A 19716-nucleotide genomic window follows, 5' to 3' on the forward strand; every position below is an offset into this window, starting at 1 on the left:
ACACATCCAGGAAATTAGAGGCGATTGCCTGGAGAGTAAACATTTTATAAAACAAATTTTGATGAGATGTTTATACCTGGGATGAATGCACAGATGAGATTCAGATTGGCAAGGAGTAGCAATTGAACCTTCATATTGTATTCTCAGAAATTTAAATCTGTTTCCAATGATCCAACTCGCAGGGAGCTTTGCACCAAAGCCTCAGGTGTTCCCTAAATAATAAAAAAACAACAATATTTATTGAGTTTTATGTCATTCAAGAGAAGCCAAGAGTCGAGAGTGTGTAATTGTCATTTGTTTCAGCAACAGAACAATAAAATTATTTCTTCAGTAATGTTTAAGAAACATTTAGACAGGTACATGGATAGGACAGGTTTAGAGGGACGTGGGCCACATGCGGGCAGGTGGGACTAGTGTAGATGGGACATGTTGGCCAATTGGGCCAAAGGGCCTGTTTCCACGCTGTGAGACTCTATGACCCTATGACTTAACAGGCCCATAGACACAATACACACAGGTAACATGTAGTCATTTTTCTTCAAATTATTTAAATTTCTATAAATTAATAACTGCAATACTTGTCCAAAACCTGAAGTCATTAGTGCAAATTCAGTCCATAGAAGTTCATAGTTGTGAAGTTTATGTTGTGTAGTGTTCAAGATTCAAGATTCAAGAGAATTTATTGTCATGTGTCCCAGATAGGACAATGAAGTTCTTTCTTTGCTTCAGAACAACAGAAATAAAAGTAGGCATAAATAAATACAGAACAGAACTGATATAGTTCATTGGCTATATTTAAGAGGGAGTTAGATGTGGCCCTTGTGGCTAAAGGGATCAGGGGGTATGGAGAGATGGCAGGTACAGGATACTGAGTTGGATGATCAGCCATGATCACATTGAATGGCGGTGCAGGCTTGAAGAGCCGAATGGCCTACTCCTGCACCTATTTTCTATGTTTCTATGTTTCTATGATCAGTGTGACCATATACCAATGAATACCCTGGTGTTCAAGACCCTGGTGGTTGTTGGGAAGAACCAGCAACTTTTACTCTGGGTAAAAGACTCTGTGCTTTCACCCTTCACAAATTTAATATTAGGAGAGAAAGCCATAAAGGAGGTAGGGGTGGGACAAAGGCTGGCAAGTGATAGGTGAATACTGGTGAAGGAGGGTTTGATTAGCAGATGGGTGGAGTAAAAGGGTGTCAGTTAAGGAGAGAAGAGGATGTCAGATAAACTGATAACCTGAAATATTTAATCCATTTCTCTGCCCACAATGATCTGCTCAGTTATTTTCTAGCATTTATTTCAGACAACGGCTGACGGACTCTGCTGATAGCTGATAGCTGACACCCCCTACGTTCAGTCCCTCTATAGCGCTGAACCATATTATCATCCATCCTAGGTTGTCCTCAGGCTGTTGGAGAGCACCTGACATCAGCGATCTGCCTACTCACAGAGTTTTAACCATTATATTAATTCTCACAGGACCCAATCCTTATGAAAGAAACAATCGGTCTAGTAAAATAATGCACAATCGCCTAAATCTACATATAACAATTATCTTAACCTTGACAATGAAGGCAGCCATTTCGCAGCATGTGAATAGATAGTTATGCATTGTGTGATTTTGTGGGATTTACACCATTCTGGACATACCAGCAGGCCAAAGTGTAAAGACAATGTTATCCCCTTATCATGTATCCATACACTGCAAATGGATCAATTGTAATCATGTATTGTCTTTCTGCTGACTGGTCAACTTGCAACAAAAGCTTTTCACTGATGTATAAAGGTATTCATTGTACCTCGGTACACCTGACAATAAACTAAACTAAACTAAACTGTCCCATGGTAAAAAAGAGCTCCGTATGTTCCACTTCATCCAAACCCCATCTTCATGCAGGAAAATAATTATCCAAACTCTCATTCTTTTTCAATAAACTGAAGAAAATAACATTGAAGGCCACTTGATATTCCTCAAACTGGATTACACACTGGAATCAAATTAATACCTCCCATGCATCCAAGTAGTTGCTGATTGATAATCCAACTGGAAGCAGGTAGCCTGGGCTGGTACCAATGTTATTTTATTGTGTTATCGTTTTGAACACATGCTGGACAAAAACCATGCAGAACAGTCCCAGCAATTAACAGATTTACACAATGACTCAAAAAACATGGCAGAGGGCATCATCTCAGCTGAATTGAATTATGCCCTGTATACAAACAGGGCCTATTGGATTGTGGTGCTGTACAGTGGCACAGCGGTAGAACAGCTGCTGCCTAACAGCGCCAGAGACCGGGATTTGATCCTGACTATGGGTGCTGTCTGTATGGAGTTTGTACGTTCTCACCGTGACCTACGTAGGCTTTCTCCGGGATCTCCAGTTTCCTCCCACTCTCCAAAGACGTACAGGTTTGTAGGTTAATTGGCTTGGTAAAATTGTGAATTGTCCCTGGTGTGAATAGGATGGTGATAGTGTGTGGCGATCGCAGGTCGGCGCGGGCTCGATGGGCAGAAGGGCCTGTTTCCGTGCTGTATCTCTTAACTGAACTAAAGAAGAAGTTGGCCGAGGAGTCATACCTACATTTAGTTTACTGTGGCTCTGATAAATCGTTTGTAGTGAGAAAGTACTCAGAGCGTAGGAGATGGTTTGAGGGTCCAACTGTGTGCATGACATTGAGCGTTTTGTGAAGTGGTGCCACATTTTCTCAGGTCTTCAAAGTCAGATATTGACGCACGGAGTCATGTGAAGTTATGCCCAAACCCATGACTTGCGATCTTATTCTCGGACCTCATCAACCTTTCGTGTGGTAACTGCAAGCCTGAGTGGGGCCTTTGTGCTCTATCTAACGCTGAGCTACGCTCCAAACCCTTCCACCCATCCAAGAGAAAGACCCCTTGCTTTCCCCTTAGCTCAGGGTTAGGTGAGATACAAGGGTTTCACACAGGCTTGCAGTTACCACACAAGAGGTTTGGGAAGTCCAAGAATAAGATTGCAATCATTGGTTTGGCCATAACTTCACATGATTCTGTGCATCAACATCTGACTTTGAGAACTTAGGGGTGACATATGAATAGATCAATTCTCAAACTGTCCCCTACTCTCAACCCTCACTGCAATATATAAACACACTGAACTTTTTTTTTCTCGTTAATTATTGTATGGAGTTTACAGTGTACCATGTTAACCAATTCTGGTGCTGCTGCAGGTAAGAATTTCATTGTTCTATCTGGGACATATGACAATAAAACACTCCTGACTCCCAAGCACCTAAACTTGTGCGGGAAGAGGGTAGGGCCGAAGATGTCCTGGTTGGGTTACTCCTAAAGCCTGGCCAAGCTGGCCATCCGCGAGTCTCAGAGCCAGGCGGAAGAGGGCTCTGCCCGAGCTGCCTGCCTGCCCCTTTTCCGGGGTTACTTCTGCACCCGGGTGGTTTTAGAGAAGGACTACGTGCTGTCCACGGGGTCCATGGAGGGTCTCCAGGACTGTTGGGCACCGTGGGGTGTGGAGTGTATCCTCAATAAGGATTGTAGCATGGATGTTTGAGAATGTAGTGTGTAGATAATTTGGTGATTGTGTACTATGGTGGTGGGTGTGTTACCACGGTTTTGTATTGTCATTAAATAAGTTATTTTGGATACCAATAAAAAGCACCCTAAACACTTGGGGCAAATGATGTCCCAACGGCTTCTGCTCATTTTCAATTGGAGTTGCTCAGATCACAACAATGAGAATGGCCATCGATGAACAATGTAACATTTCCATCAATGACTTTTAAATGGAGGAATAAACATGGGTCAAGTTAACCGGAGAATTGCCTGATTTGGAAATGTGTGAATAAATCAGAAGGATCCAAATCCATTGAAGTGATCACAGTGTTACTAATTCGGCTAAACTGTGCATGAGCAGGTGGTGAATTATTCGCAAATCTGCTTCACAAATTAGCTGCCGGAACTGCCTCCTGTTGCAAACAGTTCCAAAATAGAGAGATTTTCAGACCTTGTCTGAGTACCACCTCAAATGGTACTACCCAAATTTCCACCAACCCTGGTTGTGTGGCAATAAATTATATCTATCTATCTATCTATCTATCTATGTGTTGGAAGAGCTGCCACAATGGGTATCATATGCACCTCAATTGGTAGCAAGCTACTGTAAGTATTTGGTCCTCTCCATTCACTTTCATTCCCTCCGCTACTTTTACATCATGGCTGGAGGTCATGCCATCAGCTGCATGTATTATGGCAATGCTTCTCGAATGGCATCTCTCAAGTCCTCCATTTCTCCTGCCAGAAGGACAAACCTGACCTGCTTTTCGACAATGTTGTGGACTGGGACAATGGCACCCGTTGTTCTTTCATTGTCATAGGTTCATAAGTTATAGGAGCGGAATTAGGCCATTTGGCCCATCAAGTCTTCTCCGCCATTCAATCGTGGCTGATCTATCTTTACCTCTCAACACCATTCTCCTGCCTTCCCTCACTCGTCAAAAATCTATCAATCTCCGCCTTAAACATATCCATTGACTTGGCCTCCATAGCCGTCTGTGGCAATGAGTTCCACAGATTCACCACTCTCTGACCAAACAAATTCCTCCTCATCTCCTCTTTATAGGTACATCATCATTGGTCATGTGGATGTCGCCCAGTCCATCTCACAGGCTAGACTCCCCACCTTTGAGACCATCTACACTTCATGCTGCCTTTGGAAAGCAAGCCGACATATTCAAAGATCTTTCCCACCCCAATTGTCCCTTCTTCTGCCCCCATCGGACAAAAGATACAGAAGCTCTGAAGTATGCACCACCAAACTCAGCAGCAGCTTCGTCCCCTCTATTCTCAGGCTTCTGAACAAAATGAACCCTCTCTCTCTGTTTAGATTATGATTAGTTGCCAGAGTAGTAACACTTTATATCAGCAGTTCTCACCTCAGTCACTTTACAGCTATTGGTCATGACTATGACATTGCCTTCAGTGACTGGGGTACAGGTACAGGGGACAAGGACGATGAACCCTGTCACTATCTGGATAAATCGGCTGGTGCAATCCAACTGCTTGATCTCCCCAGCCATGCCAACTGCGCCCACTCCCAATGCCGACTCACCAATGGAAGGGATTTGGCACCAGGGGGATTGGCAAAGTTCACTGCAACCATATCAGTTCTCCGAGCTCACAGCCGATGGCACTGATTCCACTCACGACAAAAACACAGCATTAGTTGACAAACTTTCAAACTACATCCATTTACAATTACTTACCACACCGGGCGGCACGGTGGCGCAGCGGTAGAGTTGCTGCCTTACTTCGTCAGAGACCCAGGTTCGATCCCGACTGCGAGTGCTGTCTGTATGGAGTTTGTACGTTCTCCCCATGACCTGCTTGGGTTTTCTCCGGGTGCTCCGGTTTCCTCCCACACTCCAAAGATGTACAGGTTTGTAGGCTAATTGGTTTGGTATAATTGTAAATTGTCCCTAGTGTGTCAGATAGTGCAGTGATCACGGTCGGCACGGACTCAGTGGGCTGAAGGGCCTGTTTCCATGCTGCTTTCTTCTCTAAAATAAACCTAAACTAAATAGTCTTCACTTTTGAACAACCTGTCGGTCGGGAGAGCAAACGTTACAAACTGCACACACAACTAGCTAATTAATGCCTTTGTTAATTAATTAACTATTTAGAAATTAAGGCATTTTACAGTTGTAGGTGGCCTTCAGTCAAAGGATTCGCTCTGCGACCACCTGAATCCCAGATAATCTTGCCTGCCATATCACGATCAACTTCTTTATTCTCCAAATGACCGTATCACTTTAACTGGGTGTTTTGGCAATAGTGACAATGTCATCCCGTTTTAGAAGACATTTGATGGTACCCAAGTGGTCCTCTTGTGAATATTGGGCTCTGTTCACTTTCCTTAGCACACAGTCTGTTCATCAGTCTGTTTAATATAGTTTAGTTTACAGATACAGTACAGAAATAAGCCTTCAGCCCACTGAGTCCACACCGACCAGCACACGAGTTCTATCCTACACACTAGGGACAATTTACAGAACCAATGAACCTACAAACCTGCACGTCTTTGTGATGTGGGAGGAAACCGCAGCACCTGGAGGAAACCCTTGCGGTCACAGGGAGAACGTGCAAACCCCACACAGACAGCACTCAAGGACAGAATTGAACCCAGGTCTCTGGAGCTGTGAAGCAGCAGCTCCACCACTGCGCCGCTGAACATACTGGCTGTATGTCTTATTGGAAATCTTGTGCTAACTCTGGAAATCTGACCAATAAGTATGCAGTTCATCCATTTGTTCAGAAAAGCAGCCCAGAGAATTTAAACCCCCTGCCCCCTCCCTCCAGCGGGCTTGCACTTACTAATTCCAGAAGAAACCAATACAAATTGCAAGGACTATCAGCTGCCTGGTAATATCAGGCCAGTGCAAGCACGAGAGTGTAGATAGAGGGGAGACAACATGCTCAGCCTTTCTCTGCAAGGCTTAGACCTGCACCATTGCTTCTCCAGGCCCTTCACAAACAGCCTCATGATAGCAGCAAGGCCTGATTGCCTCTCCCCTTGATGGGAAAGCTTTGCTGCTCAGGCCGCAGTTAAAATTGCCTGATAACATCAACCCAATATATCCCGTAAATTAAAATGGTAGGTATTAAACTTTCCACCACAGGAATGAAGCGCACACTCAGCTGGTCCGAGAGGTCAGAGTGACATTCAACCATTTCCATGGCAACACTTAAAAGGCACAAGTATGCAGTGAAGTAACTTGGCCAGCTGTTGAAACATTATTAGTTGCTAACCAATCCATCTTTCCTTTCTTTTGATGGCCTGGCGAGTTTAACTGAGTTTAGAGCCACCCAGACCCGCAAACTCCCTCAAGTTTGTCAGTGTGACACAGGCTGCACTAAACTGTGAATAGACAAAACTGTGTCACAAAAGGGAGTTTCAGCACCAGATCACAGCATAAACTGGGCCATTCATTAAATCGGGCTCCTAGGAATTGGAGGCAGTAGCACCTGTACTTGAGTTTGAAGTGTTGCCACAGGTGGCATTGTTTGAGCTGCTGGACAGGTCCCATCCAACGCTTCGTGAGAACAAAACAAGCAGCTGGCTGTAAATATACATCAATGTAACCTGACAGTATCACTGAGACATGATATGAAGGCATTAGCAAACACTTAAGCGCTTGCATTTATACAGTCGAAACCTTTGGCTGGGTTAACAAGTATTTAGTGTCCAATTAAGTTTGTTAGGAGTGTAGTCACTGTTGAACTGTAGGAAATGGGGCATCAATTTATCCAAGGTACGTGTTCCAACAAAGAATTATGTGATTCAGGACAGGTGAACTACTTTGGTGATGTGTCTCAAAAAAAAAATATTGACATGGAGAGCAGAGAGAACAACTTTACTCTACTTTGAAATAGTGCCTTGTGATCATTACTATAATCCAAAGGCCAGGGTTGGCACTTCCAACAATGCCACAGCCTTCCAGCACCAGAGGCCCTGCATTATTCTACAATAGTCGTGCTCAATGGATTAGAACTGAAAATCCATTAACTTCTGACTGAGAGTTCTCAACCAAACAGTCACTTGCGTACCTTCGATTTTCCAGCATCTGCAGTTCCTTCTTAAACTCTTAGTCACTTGTTCACTACTCCTTAAACCTACTTTCTCTGAAACTCTCATTTTCTAGAATCACACCGAATTCTTTAAGCTCATTCATAAGTGATACGAACAGAATTAGGCCATCAAGTCCACGCCACCATCCAATCATGGCTGATCGATCTCTCCCTCTTAACCCATTCTCCTGCCTTCTCCCCATAACCCCTGGCGCCCGTACTAATCAAAAATCTATCTATCTCTGCCTTAAAAATATCCATTGACTTGGCCTCCACAGCTTTCCCGTGGCAATGAATTCCACCTTACCTGAATCATTACCTTTGTTCGCAAACTATTCCAGGTTCAATTACCCATAATATAACAGATGACTATTTTTTTTATAGCTCAGTAGCATTGTTTCTAAACATGTGTTACTTAGGATTTGAATCCATCACCAGAATTTGCCTAGGGATCCATTTTTGACTGATGGTACACAATGTGGAACAAATAACTGGCTTTAGAAAAATGTAATTTGACTGCGAAGTGACATCTCAGTCTGTTTCTTTAATCAACTTTACTGAACGTTAAACTCAGAGGAAAAATAAAGGTAAACATTTTTCTCAATCAATTGCACAAAGATGACGTTTGCGTAATTTTGAAACTAGAGTTATAGAGTTATAAATACAGCACGGATACAGGCCCTTTGGCCCAACTTATCCATGTTGACAAAATGCCTTTCTCAGATGGATTCTTAAAATGTTATAAAGAATTAAAACGAGTCCCATTTGCCTGCATTTGACCCATATATCTCCATGTAGCTGTCCAAATTTATATTAAAGGTTGTAATTGCACCCACATCCTCTATCACTTCCTCTGGCAGTTATACCCACTACCCTCTGTATAAAATACTTGTCTTTCAGATGCCTTTTAAATCTTCCCCTCAACTTAAACTGAAGCTTTTTAGTTTTAGGCTCATCTACCCTGGAAAAAGGCTTATGACCATCCAACTTATCTTAGCCCTTATAATTGTGTAACCTCTATGTGGGCACTCCTCTGCCTCCTATGCTTCCTGCCCTCCCCAAACAGCCCTGCCTATCCTGTCTCTCCTTATAATATAACGCCGCCAATCCATGCAAAATCTTTGTTAATCTTCTCTGCACACTCTCCATCTTAATCACATCCTTCACATGGTATGGTGACTACAACTCCACACATACTATATATTCCAGTTGTGGTCTCACCAATGTCTTGTCCAGCTGTAACATGACGTCAAGGAGCCTCTGTTCCAGGAACAGAGACTTCATCCAAAACGTAATGTGCAGGAAGGAACTGCAGACGCTGGTTTACACCAAATATAGACACAAAATGCTGACGTAACTCAACGAGTCAGGCAGCATCTCTGAATAGGCGACGTTTCGTCAGACTGCACAAGGGTCTCGACCCGAAACATCACCTATTCCTTTTCTTCAGAGATGATGCCTGAACCATTGGGTTACTCCAACATTGTGTGTCCATCTCCAAAATGTAATATTGGCCTTTATCTTCAGTGGTAAAAATCTTCTCCCACTCAGGAAAATGTAGTTTTGTATTTGAATATTTTAAGAACTATTACTCCTATAATATTTTAATAAGAGTAAAAAGTTTTAATAACCAATTAGTCCAGTCCTTTCTTGAAGCTTTACCTGCTATACGGGACTAATTTGATGACAGCATTTACAACTTGCAGTGAAGGGTTAGAGTTTGGCTTGAGGTTTATTATTGTCATTTGTACCGAGGTACAGTGAAAAGCACAATAGTCAATAGTGTTTTGATTGGCACATATGTACATTGTTAACACGGTGAAATTCCTTTCCTTGCAAAGCTGGATGCAAGGAACTGCAGACGCTGGTTTGCAAAAAAGACAGAAAGCGCTGGAGTAACTCAGTGGCTCAGCCAGCATCTCTGGGGAACATGGATCGGTGATGTTTCTCAGACTGAAGAAGGGTCCCGACCCATAATGTCAGCTAGCCACGTTCTCCAGAGACGTTACCTGACACACTGAGTTACTCCAACACTTTGTGTCTTATTTTTCACAGTGAAAATCTTTTGTTTGCAAGCTATCCAGTCAGATAATACTGTACATGAGTACCATCAAGCCAAGTACAAGTACAAAACGCAGAGCAAAGTGAAAGAGTGCCAAATATAGCTAGATTAGCAAGTGGAAAAGGGTGGGTCAATTGTATCGGATGATACAATACGATACGACAGTACGTTATTTATCCCAGGAGGGAAATTATTCTGCCAACAGTCCTAAAGCACACTGTACATGAAACATTAAATTAAAGTGACGAGTGAAAAGGATCGGGGATGTGCAAAGATTGGGGAGGGGGTGGGGGTGAGGTGGGGGGGGAGTCAGTCTACCCCATGACAGAAGGGGGAGGAGTTGCACAATTTGATAGCCACAGGGAAAAAGGATCTCCTGTGGTGCTCTGTACTGCCTCTTGGTGGAACCAGTTTGTGGCTGAAGGTACTCCTCAGGTTAACCAGTGTGTCATGGAGGGAGTGAGTCGTATTATAAGCTGTAAAATAGCTGAGGCTTAGGTTTAGGCTTATGATTATCGCGGGTACAGTGGAAAACGTTGTTCTATTCAGTCCTCTTCTGGGGCCAGCACGCAAGAGTCTCCACGCTGCTGTGCAATCGAGAGATAGTGAGAGCGATGTGAAACATGAGGAACAGAATGAAGATTACGCTGTGGGAGGGAAGGCAAGGTACGAATCCCATGGAATGAAAACTCTGCTGCTGGAACAGATCAGGACCACCCCGCTGGAGAGAACCGGCAGTCGCAGCTTTGTTCCATGGCAACAGCAGGTGACCTTGGCAAGTAATGGTACAACTGGCCCCTGGGAAAGAAGATAGGGAAAAGGACAGGTTGTCCCGGAGGATAAGTTACATGGCAGGCAGCTGATATGAAGTTCAGTTACGTGCACAGAAGCAGCACCATATAACTGACCTTATCCTGATTCATGTGTAAGAGTGAAATGTCGTCTTAACAAGATTGCATATGGGAAATTATTATGGCACAAAGCAAAATATGTAGTGAACAGAAAAGACGGTCTCTCCGCAACTTCCTGGTTAAATCATCCCTTCCCACCCAAACCACCCCCTCCCCGCATATTTCCCCTGCAACCTGTCCCTATACCTCCCCCCTCGTCTACCTCCAAGGACCCCGACAGTCCTTTCAGGTGAGGCACTTGCACCTCCTCCAATCTCATTTACTGTATCCGCTGTCCCAGGTGTGAATTCCTATATATCGGCGAGACTAAGCACAGGCTCGGCGATTATTTCGCTGAACACCTCCACTCAGTCCACCCAGACCTTCGTGATATCCCGGTTGCTAAACACTTTAACTCCCCCTCCCATTCCCACACTGACCTTTCTGTCCTGGGCCTCCGCCACTGTCAGAGTGAGGCCCAATGCAAATTGGAGAAACAGCACCTCATATTTCACTTGTGCCGCTTACACCCCAGCGGTATGAATATTGATTTCTCTAACTTCAAGTAACCTATGCTTTCCCTCTCTCTCCACCTCCTCCCCCATCCTATTTCTCCGACTAGTTTTACTGGCCTCCTGCTTAAATTTTAATGATTGTATGCCTCGTTGTCAGCTTCCCGTCACATGACAATGATCCATTCTAAGTTTTCCATAAGCTTTGTCCCCTTTGATCGCTCGTTTTCACACCTTCCCCTTCCATATCTCTATGCCTCCTTCTCCCCTGATGCTCACTGAAGAAGGGGCTCGACCCAAAATGTCACCCATAATCTCCCTGGTCTTGTGTTCTCAGCCTTTCATGAAAGGTTGAATGTGGCAGATAGGTTTAGTTTAGTTTAGTTACGAGATACAGTGCGGAAACAGGCCCTTCGACACATTTAGTCCGCACCAACCAGCGATCCCTGCACATTAACACTATCCTACACACTAGGGACAATTTACACTTATACCAAGCCAATTTACCTACATACCTGTATGTCTTTGGTGTGTGGGAGGAAACTGAAGATCTCAGAGAAAATCCACGCAGGTCATGGGGAGAACGTACAAACTCCGTACAGACAAAGCAAGTTGCGGAGGCCATCGGGCTGAGGCAGTTTAAGACGGAGAATGCTGTTCAAGGGAGTATCACTGATAAGAAGAGACGAGAGTTGCCATGGGAATAGGTGAGCTCCGGCTCACAAAGGTGGGCATGAGGAAAGGTACGTTGAGATGCTATAAATCATGAGCTGCTTTGATGGTGTAAATTAGAAGACAGTTTCCACTCGTGATTCAGGCACAGATTTAAGAACATTGAGCAAAGATAAAGATACATTATTTTACACAACAGCTGGAATGATCTTGAGCGCATGACCTGACAGGATGACACATGAAAGCAGATTCAACCCGTAACATTCAAAAAGTAATTGGACGAGTATTGAATAAAAACAATTTACAAGGCAATGAGGTAAAAGTAGGACCCCATCTGTAGTGGGGAAACAGAAGGGAGAGTGGGATTGTTTGGGTGGGTTAAGAGTTTGATGGGGGGGATGGCGTGGGCATAGAGGGGTGAGATTGATTAAGCAGCTCTTTCAAAGAGTCAATGATCTGAATGGCCTCAAGGTACCCTCTATCAGTCTCTGCTTCTCGGCTGTGATGATAAAATAAAGATTAGCATTTATATTCCATCGGATCGCACTGCACCGTTTCAAAAATGTTCGCACAATGGTTTATGTATTGCAACTATGCTAATTATTGAGCTGGCAAACATGAAGCCGCATCTAATGCTGCGTTAAACCGCAAATTGAAGAGCTGTTAATCTATCATCACCTTCTCCCTGCCTCTCCATTTATGTGGCTGAGATAAATGTTATGAAAACGTTGTGCTTTTCTTGGATTACTCAGAGGATTTATGACAGTCTCTCCACACCAAAAAAATGTCTTAACTCTGGTGAAACAAATTTCAATCAGAACCGCATGATATGTTGGCCTGCACTTAACGTCAGGGACCGATGCATACCTGACCGAAAAATAATGAGTACAGACAGAACAAAGGGAGAAAAAGAGAGAACAAAGCAGAACCTGGCATTGGGGAAGAGGGGGAGGAGGGGGAGGAGGGGGGGGAGGAGAGGGAGGAGGGGGAGGGGGAGGGAGGGGGAGGAGGGGGGGATGCCAAGAACAAAGGGGGACCATTGGGGACTAAATGGAATACTTTGTAACATTGTCAGTGCCCTCTATGTGGCCACTCTTTGCATACCATGTGTATGTGAAACAAAGAATCTCACAGTGACATGTCATATGCGATTATATTAATAAAGTATCACTCATTTATTCTTTAATTCATTTATTCGTTCATTAACTCATGAACATTCAATAATGGGGCTTGATAAGATGCACTTAGAAATCTGGAGTGCAATGGATAATGTCTAGTAGAAATAAGCACAGGGTGTCGGAGATGCAGACAATTGGAGAGAGGGGGTGTTAGTACGTATTACAAACAATACATATAAACCTCAACCAATGCTGGAGCTTCCTCAAACTACTGGGGATAATATATCATCTGAGTACCGATTGCTCATCGAGCTCACGGATACACACTGCATCAACATAGGCACTTCAGCCCATTAAATCCATGCCAACCATCAATCACCCATTTTATTACTCCCACATTCCTGTCAGCTCCCCACAGATTTTACCACTCACCGAACACCAGGGGCAATTTACAGGAGCTAGTTAACTTCCCTGCCCACTTTGGGATGTGGGGGGGGGGGGGGGGGGGGGGGGGGGAACCGGAGCACCCGAAGGAAACACACACGGTCACAGAGAGCTCTGGCACGGAGAGGCAGCAGCTCCACCAGCTGCACCATCATGCCGCCCAGAGATCTGGACAAGAGAGTCAAGAGTCACGAGGGTTTTATTGTCATATGTCCCAGATAGAACAGTGAAATTCTTACTAGCAGCAGCACAACAGAATATGTAAACATAGTACACTGTAAAAAGTATAATAAACGACAGGGAAAAAAGTTAAGTGTATGTAAATATATACATACTCACAAATACACATATATATAGATCATATATATATATATATATACACATACACACACACATGCATACATACGCACAAAAATAACAAACAATAATCATACAATAATAACCTATGTAGTTCAACAAGAAGACAGAAGATCTTTCCCTTGTCATTAGTCTTCACCTTGCAATGTAACATCTAGCCCCAGTACTTGCAGGAATCAGTAGTAACACACTTGAGCATGGAGCCATTTAATTCTGTGGTCCAGCACAATGGAGACCTCAAAGTTAATTGGCCTCATTGCCAAGCAGGAGAGTGTTTTATGGCACAGATGTGAATTACTGGGCATTTTCAATGGAGTTCAAACACCAGTGATTTATGATGCTCCAAGAGGCTGTAAAATTCAGAGAGTTCAGGTTGGTGTGACTGCTAAACTCAGGTTGGCTTTGAATTTCAATAAAGTGCAGGAAAAATCAGGGAAGCACGAAATGCACAAGGTTCAATGACCTCATGATTGAAGAATTCAAGAGAGAGATTTACAGTAACTCTTAGGGCTAACAGAATCAAGGGATATGGGGAGAAAGCAGGAACGGGGCAGTGATTTTGGATGATCAGCCATGATCTAATTGAATAGTGCTGCTGGCTCGAAGGGCCGAATGGCTTACTCCTGCACCTATTTTCTATGTTTCTTTGTTTCTATGTTTCTATGTTTCTAAGATAATTGATGGAAGAAAACAGATTAAAACCCCAGTATCTGCTGCACTCCAGACCTCTGGCTAACGTGCTGGACTAATAAGTGAATTGGATATCGGATCATCAGGATTTCTGAACGATTGCCGCCCAGGGCAGCACAGTGACGCGGTGGTAGATTCCCTGCCTCAGAGACTCTGGGTTCAATCCTACCCTCGGGTGCTGTCTATACAGAGTTTGCACGCTCTCCCTGTGTCTGTGTGGGTTTTCTCTGAGTGTTCCGCTTTCTTTCACATTCCTATGACCTGCGTGTTTGTGGGTTAATTGGCTTCTGTAAATTGTCCCTTGCGTGCGGGATAGAACTAGTGTATGGGTGATCATTGGTCAACGTGGACCCGGTGGGCCGAAGAGCCTGTTTCCATGTTGCAGCTCTGAAAAAATGGGTGCTAGATTATCAGAGGTATGCTGCAATAAGAGAGTCTTGTTTGACCATGTCCTAAATCTTAGATTTCAATTTTGTATCCCATTGCCGTGCCTCTACGAGGAAAGGCATAGTCTGCGATAAACACCTTTGAGCTGTGACTAGCTTACAAGTGGTTACATTTTGCACAATTGCTGGTTGATTTATCAGTGCAAGTAATGGAGTAAAAGACATAATGCAGTCAATATTAATTTGGGTAAATAAGGCAGCAAGTTCTATGTAAAATTCGTTAGAGCACCAACGCCTACCAAGGATAATATGAATCCCTGGCTTTACTTTCTACCATTTCGGGATGTTAATAGAGGTACAGGTTAAACAACTGGCCGTATTCCTGTGCTACCTGAACAAGACCACCTTCATTCACCTTCTTCACACTGTGTTTTTGATTTTCTGTTTTTGGATTGAATTCTGTTTTTAATTTGTGTCTCTGTGATGTCTTTATTATTTGTTATATTCCGATTATATGTTATTCCGATTAAATGTCTATTATTGTTATGTCTGTATTCTTTCTTTATGTACTGCACGGAGAGGACGCTGGCGCTGTTTGTTCGCCGCTTCTCCGTTTGCTATTGTCTGTTACTATTGTAAAGCGACTTTGAGTCTTAGAAAAGCGCTATAAAAATAAAATTTATTATTATTATTATTATTCAAGCATGGAAATTTACCAGATTACCCCCAAATTGCATTAAATTCAATTTGGTTGCTACTTTAATCTTACTCGTATTGACGAGATCCGATTTTATCTGCATGACATATCTGCCTTGCTGTTTTTGCAAATTCCTCCTCATTAGTGTTGCATATTAGGAACTCCTTGCACTGGGGAGATGCCATTGAATGTCCTGGAGAGGAAATAGGATTCCCAGATCATGGCCGCAATAGAATCATAGACTGGGTCGGTCAATCATTCATTCTACATGTCCCCTTTTATCTATCATGACTAATGCTTCACAGGCGGTCAAACTTTAATGAAAACTTGTGAAGAAAGAAAGGAGAAAGTGCTCTTCAAAAGATGTCTTTAACTCTCAACCATTGTCTCTGAGGAATGAGGATGCATATGGTACGAAACATCAATTATAATTAAATAAGAATTACAAATTCAGTAAAATACATATGTTTGCACTGCCTCGTGACAGTTGTTTGAGAAGACCCGCTCAAGATGATGCAACTTGAACAGGTTGAGATATCAATTTATATTTTAACTGACAATCAATTGCTGTCAGCTTCATTTGTAACCATGGGTACGTCTACGGTGATGTATAGGCTTCAGAGTTGGGAAGAACTGCCGTTCCGCCACCATCTGCATGGGTCTTGAGTCATTTGCTCTCCTCAATTTGAAATGCAGAGAGCACAATCAGCAGTCACGTGCCCACGTTTGCCAACGACGCAGGACTGGTGACATAGTAATCAGTGTGAACGGAGGCGTAAACTGTGGAGAGGCTTTGCTGGGGATTAAATAATCTGTTCACAAAAAGTCACAGGAAGAGGGGGGAAAAAAAAAATCAAGTATGCAAGTGAAGTGTTAAGACTTTGTTTCTCTGAGGGCACAAGTGCAGAGAGAAGAAATGTTATTTCAGCTTTGCAAAGCCTTGAATATATCACACGTGGAGCAGAGGGTGCAGTGCCAGGTGTCGGAGTTTAGATAAGTACATTGAATCGAGTGTAATGCAGAGTCAGGACACTGTTGCCAGTGTGTTCAATTATGTTGAAAGAGGACATAAGAGACCATTTCCTGGAGAGTTATCGTAATAGGGAAGTCATAATTTAGTTGATATGAAATTCGTTAAATGTCACAGAATGTTTCATCATTAATATTCTGATTAGGAGACAGTCATTCTAAACGCTTTTCTAAACTGATAGTCCAACACACTGCTGAAGGACTGCTGCACTGATCTTTGGATCTCCCTATCTACGTAGTTTAATTTATAGACAATAGACGCAGGAGTGGGCCATTCAGCCCTTCAAGCCAGCCCATGGCTGATCATCCACAATCAGTACCCCGTTCCAGCCTTCTCTCCATATCTCTTAACTCTGCTTTCCCTAAGAGCTCTATCTAACTCTCTCTTGAAAGCATCCAGAGAACCAGCCTCCACCGCCCTCTGAGGTAGAGAATTCCACACACTCACAACTCTCTGTGTGAAAATGGCTTACCGCTTATTCTTAAACTATGCCCCGTGGTTCTGGACTCCCCCAACATTGGGAACATGCTTCCTGCCTCTAGCGTGTCCAAGCCCTTAATAATCTTATATGTTTCAATAAGATCCCCTCTCCTCCTTCTAAATTCCAGAGTGTACAAGCCCAGCCACTCCAATCTATCAACATATGACAGTCCCGCCATCCCGGGAATTAACCTTGTGAACCTGCGCTGCACTCACTCAATAGCAAAAATTTCCTTCCTCAAGTTTGGAGAACAAAACTGCACACAATTCTCCAGGTGTGGTCTCACTAGGGCCCTGTCCAACTGCAGGAGGACCCCTTTACTCCTTTCTTCAACTCCTCTTGTTATGAAGGCCAACATGCCATTCACTTTCTTCACTGCCTGCTGTACCTGCATGCCTACTTTCAGTGACTGATGAACAAGGACACCCAGATCTTGGTGTACTTCCCATTTTCCCAACTTGACACTATCTACATAATATTCTGCCTTCCTGTTTTTGCCACCAAAGTAGATAACCTCACATTTTTCCACATTAAACTGCATCTGCCATGAATCTGCCCACTGGCCCAACCTGTCCAAGTCATTCTGCATCCTCATAGCATCCTCCACACAGTCCACACTGCCACCCAGCTTTATATCATCTGCAAATTTACTAATGTTACTTTTAACCCCTTCATCCAAATCATTAATCTATATGGTAAATAGCTGCAGTCCCATCACCGAGCCTTGCCGTACCCCACTAATCACTGCCTGCCGTTCTGAAAGGGACCCATTAATTCCTACCCTTTGTTTCCTGTCTGCCAACCAATTTTCTATCCATGTCAGCAACCTACCCCCAATACCATGTGCTCTAATTTTGCCTACTAATCTCCTATGTAGGACCTTATCAAAGGCTTTCTGAAAGTCCAGGTACACTACATCCACTGGCTCTCCCTTGTCCATTATCCTGGTTACATTCTCAAAAAATTCCATAAGATTAGTCAAGCATGATTTCCCCATCGTAAATCCATGCTGACTCAGGCCGATATTGCTACAGCTATCCAAGTTTAGTTTAGTTTAGAGATACAATGTATAAACAGACTCTACACACCAGGGACAATTTACAGAAGCCAATTAACCTACAAACATGCACGTCTTTGGAATGTGGGGGGTACCAGAGCACCAGGAGAGGAATCCTGTATTATGTAAAACACAAAAGTGCTGGATTAGCTCAGCAGGTCAGGCAGCATCTGTGAAAGGAATCGGCAGGAGACGATTCGGGTCAGGACCCTTCCTCGGACTCAATGCTGCATCAGGGCGTTTATAGTGGCACTGCAGCAGTGACCTTAATCATCTAGTAATCTAAAGGCTTGAACTAACAGCCCAGATATCCAAGATCAAATCTCACCAAGGTGGCTGTGGAATGTGAATCCCAGTTAATAATCTGGAATTTTTATTAAAGGTGGAAGGCACTGCAGTGAAATCCTTTGCTCTTTCTTTAAATTTAAATAAAGGAATGGACAAAGAGATGCAAGGAACTGCAGATGCTGGTTTATACCAAAAAAGCAGAAAGTGACTTTAGAGATTCAGCGCGGAAACAGGCACTTTGGCCCACCGAGCCCCGCCGGCCAGTGACCACCCAGTACACAAGCACTATCCTACACACACGGGACAGTTTTACAACTTAGCGAGCCTGTACGCCTTTGGGAGGAAACTGGAGCACCCGGAGAAAACCCACGCGGTCACAGGGAGAATGTACAGACTCCGTACCATCACCGTGCCGCCCATTGGAGTAACTCAGCATGTCTGGCAGCATCTCTGGGGAACATGGATAGGTAATGCTTTGGGCCGGGACCCTTCCCTTGACAGGAATAGACAAGGCTTTGCTTTAGCATCTTTTCCAAAATAACTGGGACCGCGGGCACTGATGAAGTCCCTTTGATCGTGAACTGAGATGTTTGAGCAGAGGTCACCTGAATGGGGCTTCCACCACAGCAGTCTGTAACAGAGTCATGAACGGCACCCACCTTCTGAACAACATCTACTGCTGCCTGAAGTCCCCTCACGCACTCTCAGAAGAAGATGGAAAAGAGCAAAGTGCAGTGAATGGTAACCAACGGAAGCAATCTGTGTGGAGCAGACTGGGCAGTAAGTTGTGTAAGGCCCAGCGCTCTGTGGAAATAGCAAAGGGGAGTCCTGTAAAAACTCTTGGGAGAGTTATTACAACACCTCAAGCAGATGGTTTATCTCCGCGTTGGCAGACAGCTGAGAGCAGATGGTCTCAGAGGAAAGGGGAAGGAGTTGAGTGACTGAGAAGAGAATAATGACGCATATCTTAACAAGGAAGCATTGCCACTCAGCTGGCACCAGCCTACACAACCTGGTTATAATACATACTTCATTACAATGAATGAGGGAAAAGAATCACTTACTTCTCTAGTCTATAAACGGCAGTCCTCCTGTATTCCAAGATGATCTGTGAAGCAACTGGTGATCGGCCTCAGATTCGGAGCAATAAAAACTTTCGGGATCAGCCTGAAAGCAGAGCAGAGGTTGAGTTCGTGACTCTGTGGTGCAGTTATGTGTTTATAGTCTCTTCTTTAGAATAACAGTTCCTCCTCACTGACAAACACAAAGAATTTGGCTTTCAGAGCAGTGACAAAGGGTTTCAGGACTGATCTAAATAATTCCTGTTGAGCAGCTTTGGCTGTTTTCAAATTGAATCTTCCTTTGGCACGTTGGGAATGTTACAAATTGAACTCTCGATTGTAATTGT

The 19716-nt window shown here is 43.7% G+C and overlaps 1 protein-coding gene across 3 annotated transcripts in view; it reads right to left on the minus strand.

Moving 5' to 3' along the window:
- Nucleotides 1-19716, minus strand: part of alpl (alkaline phosphatase, biomineralization associated) — a 65094-nt gene that overhangs the window by 31294 nt on the left and 14084 nt on the right. For 2 of the 3 annotated variants that reach the window (XM_033048026.1, XM_033048024.1), the window contains exons 2-3: nucleotides 19373-19475; nucleotides 77-212 (exon numbers count right to left, since the gene is read on the minus strand). In XM_033048026.1, coding sequence (XP_032903917.1) covers nucleotides 77-134 — 58 coding nt within the window. In that variant the 5' untranslated portion in view covers nucleotides 135-212; nucleotides 19373-19475. The remainder of the gene's footprint in view (nucleotides 1-76; nucleotides 213-19372; nucleotides 19476-19716) is intronic. The other variant, XM_033048025.1, reaches the window with a different exon arrangement.

The sequence above is a fragment of the Amblyraja radiata genome, chromosome 31 (assembly GCF_010909765.2).
Source record: "Amblyraja radiata isolate CabotCenter1 chromosome 31, sAmbRad1.1.pri, whole genome shotgun sequence".
In the NCBI taxonomy this organism is placed as follows: Eukaryota; Metazoa; Chordata; class Chondrichthyes; order Rajiformes; family Rajidae; genus Amblyraja; species Amblyraja radiata.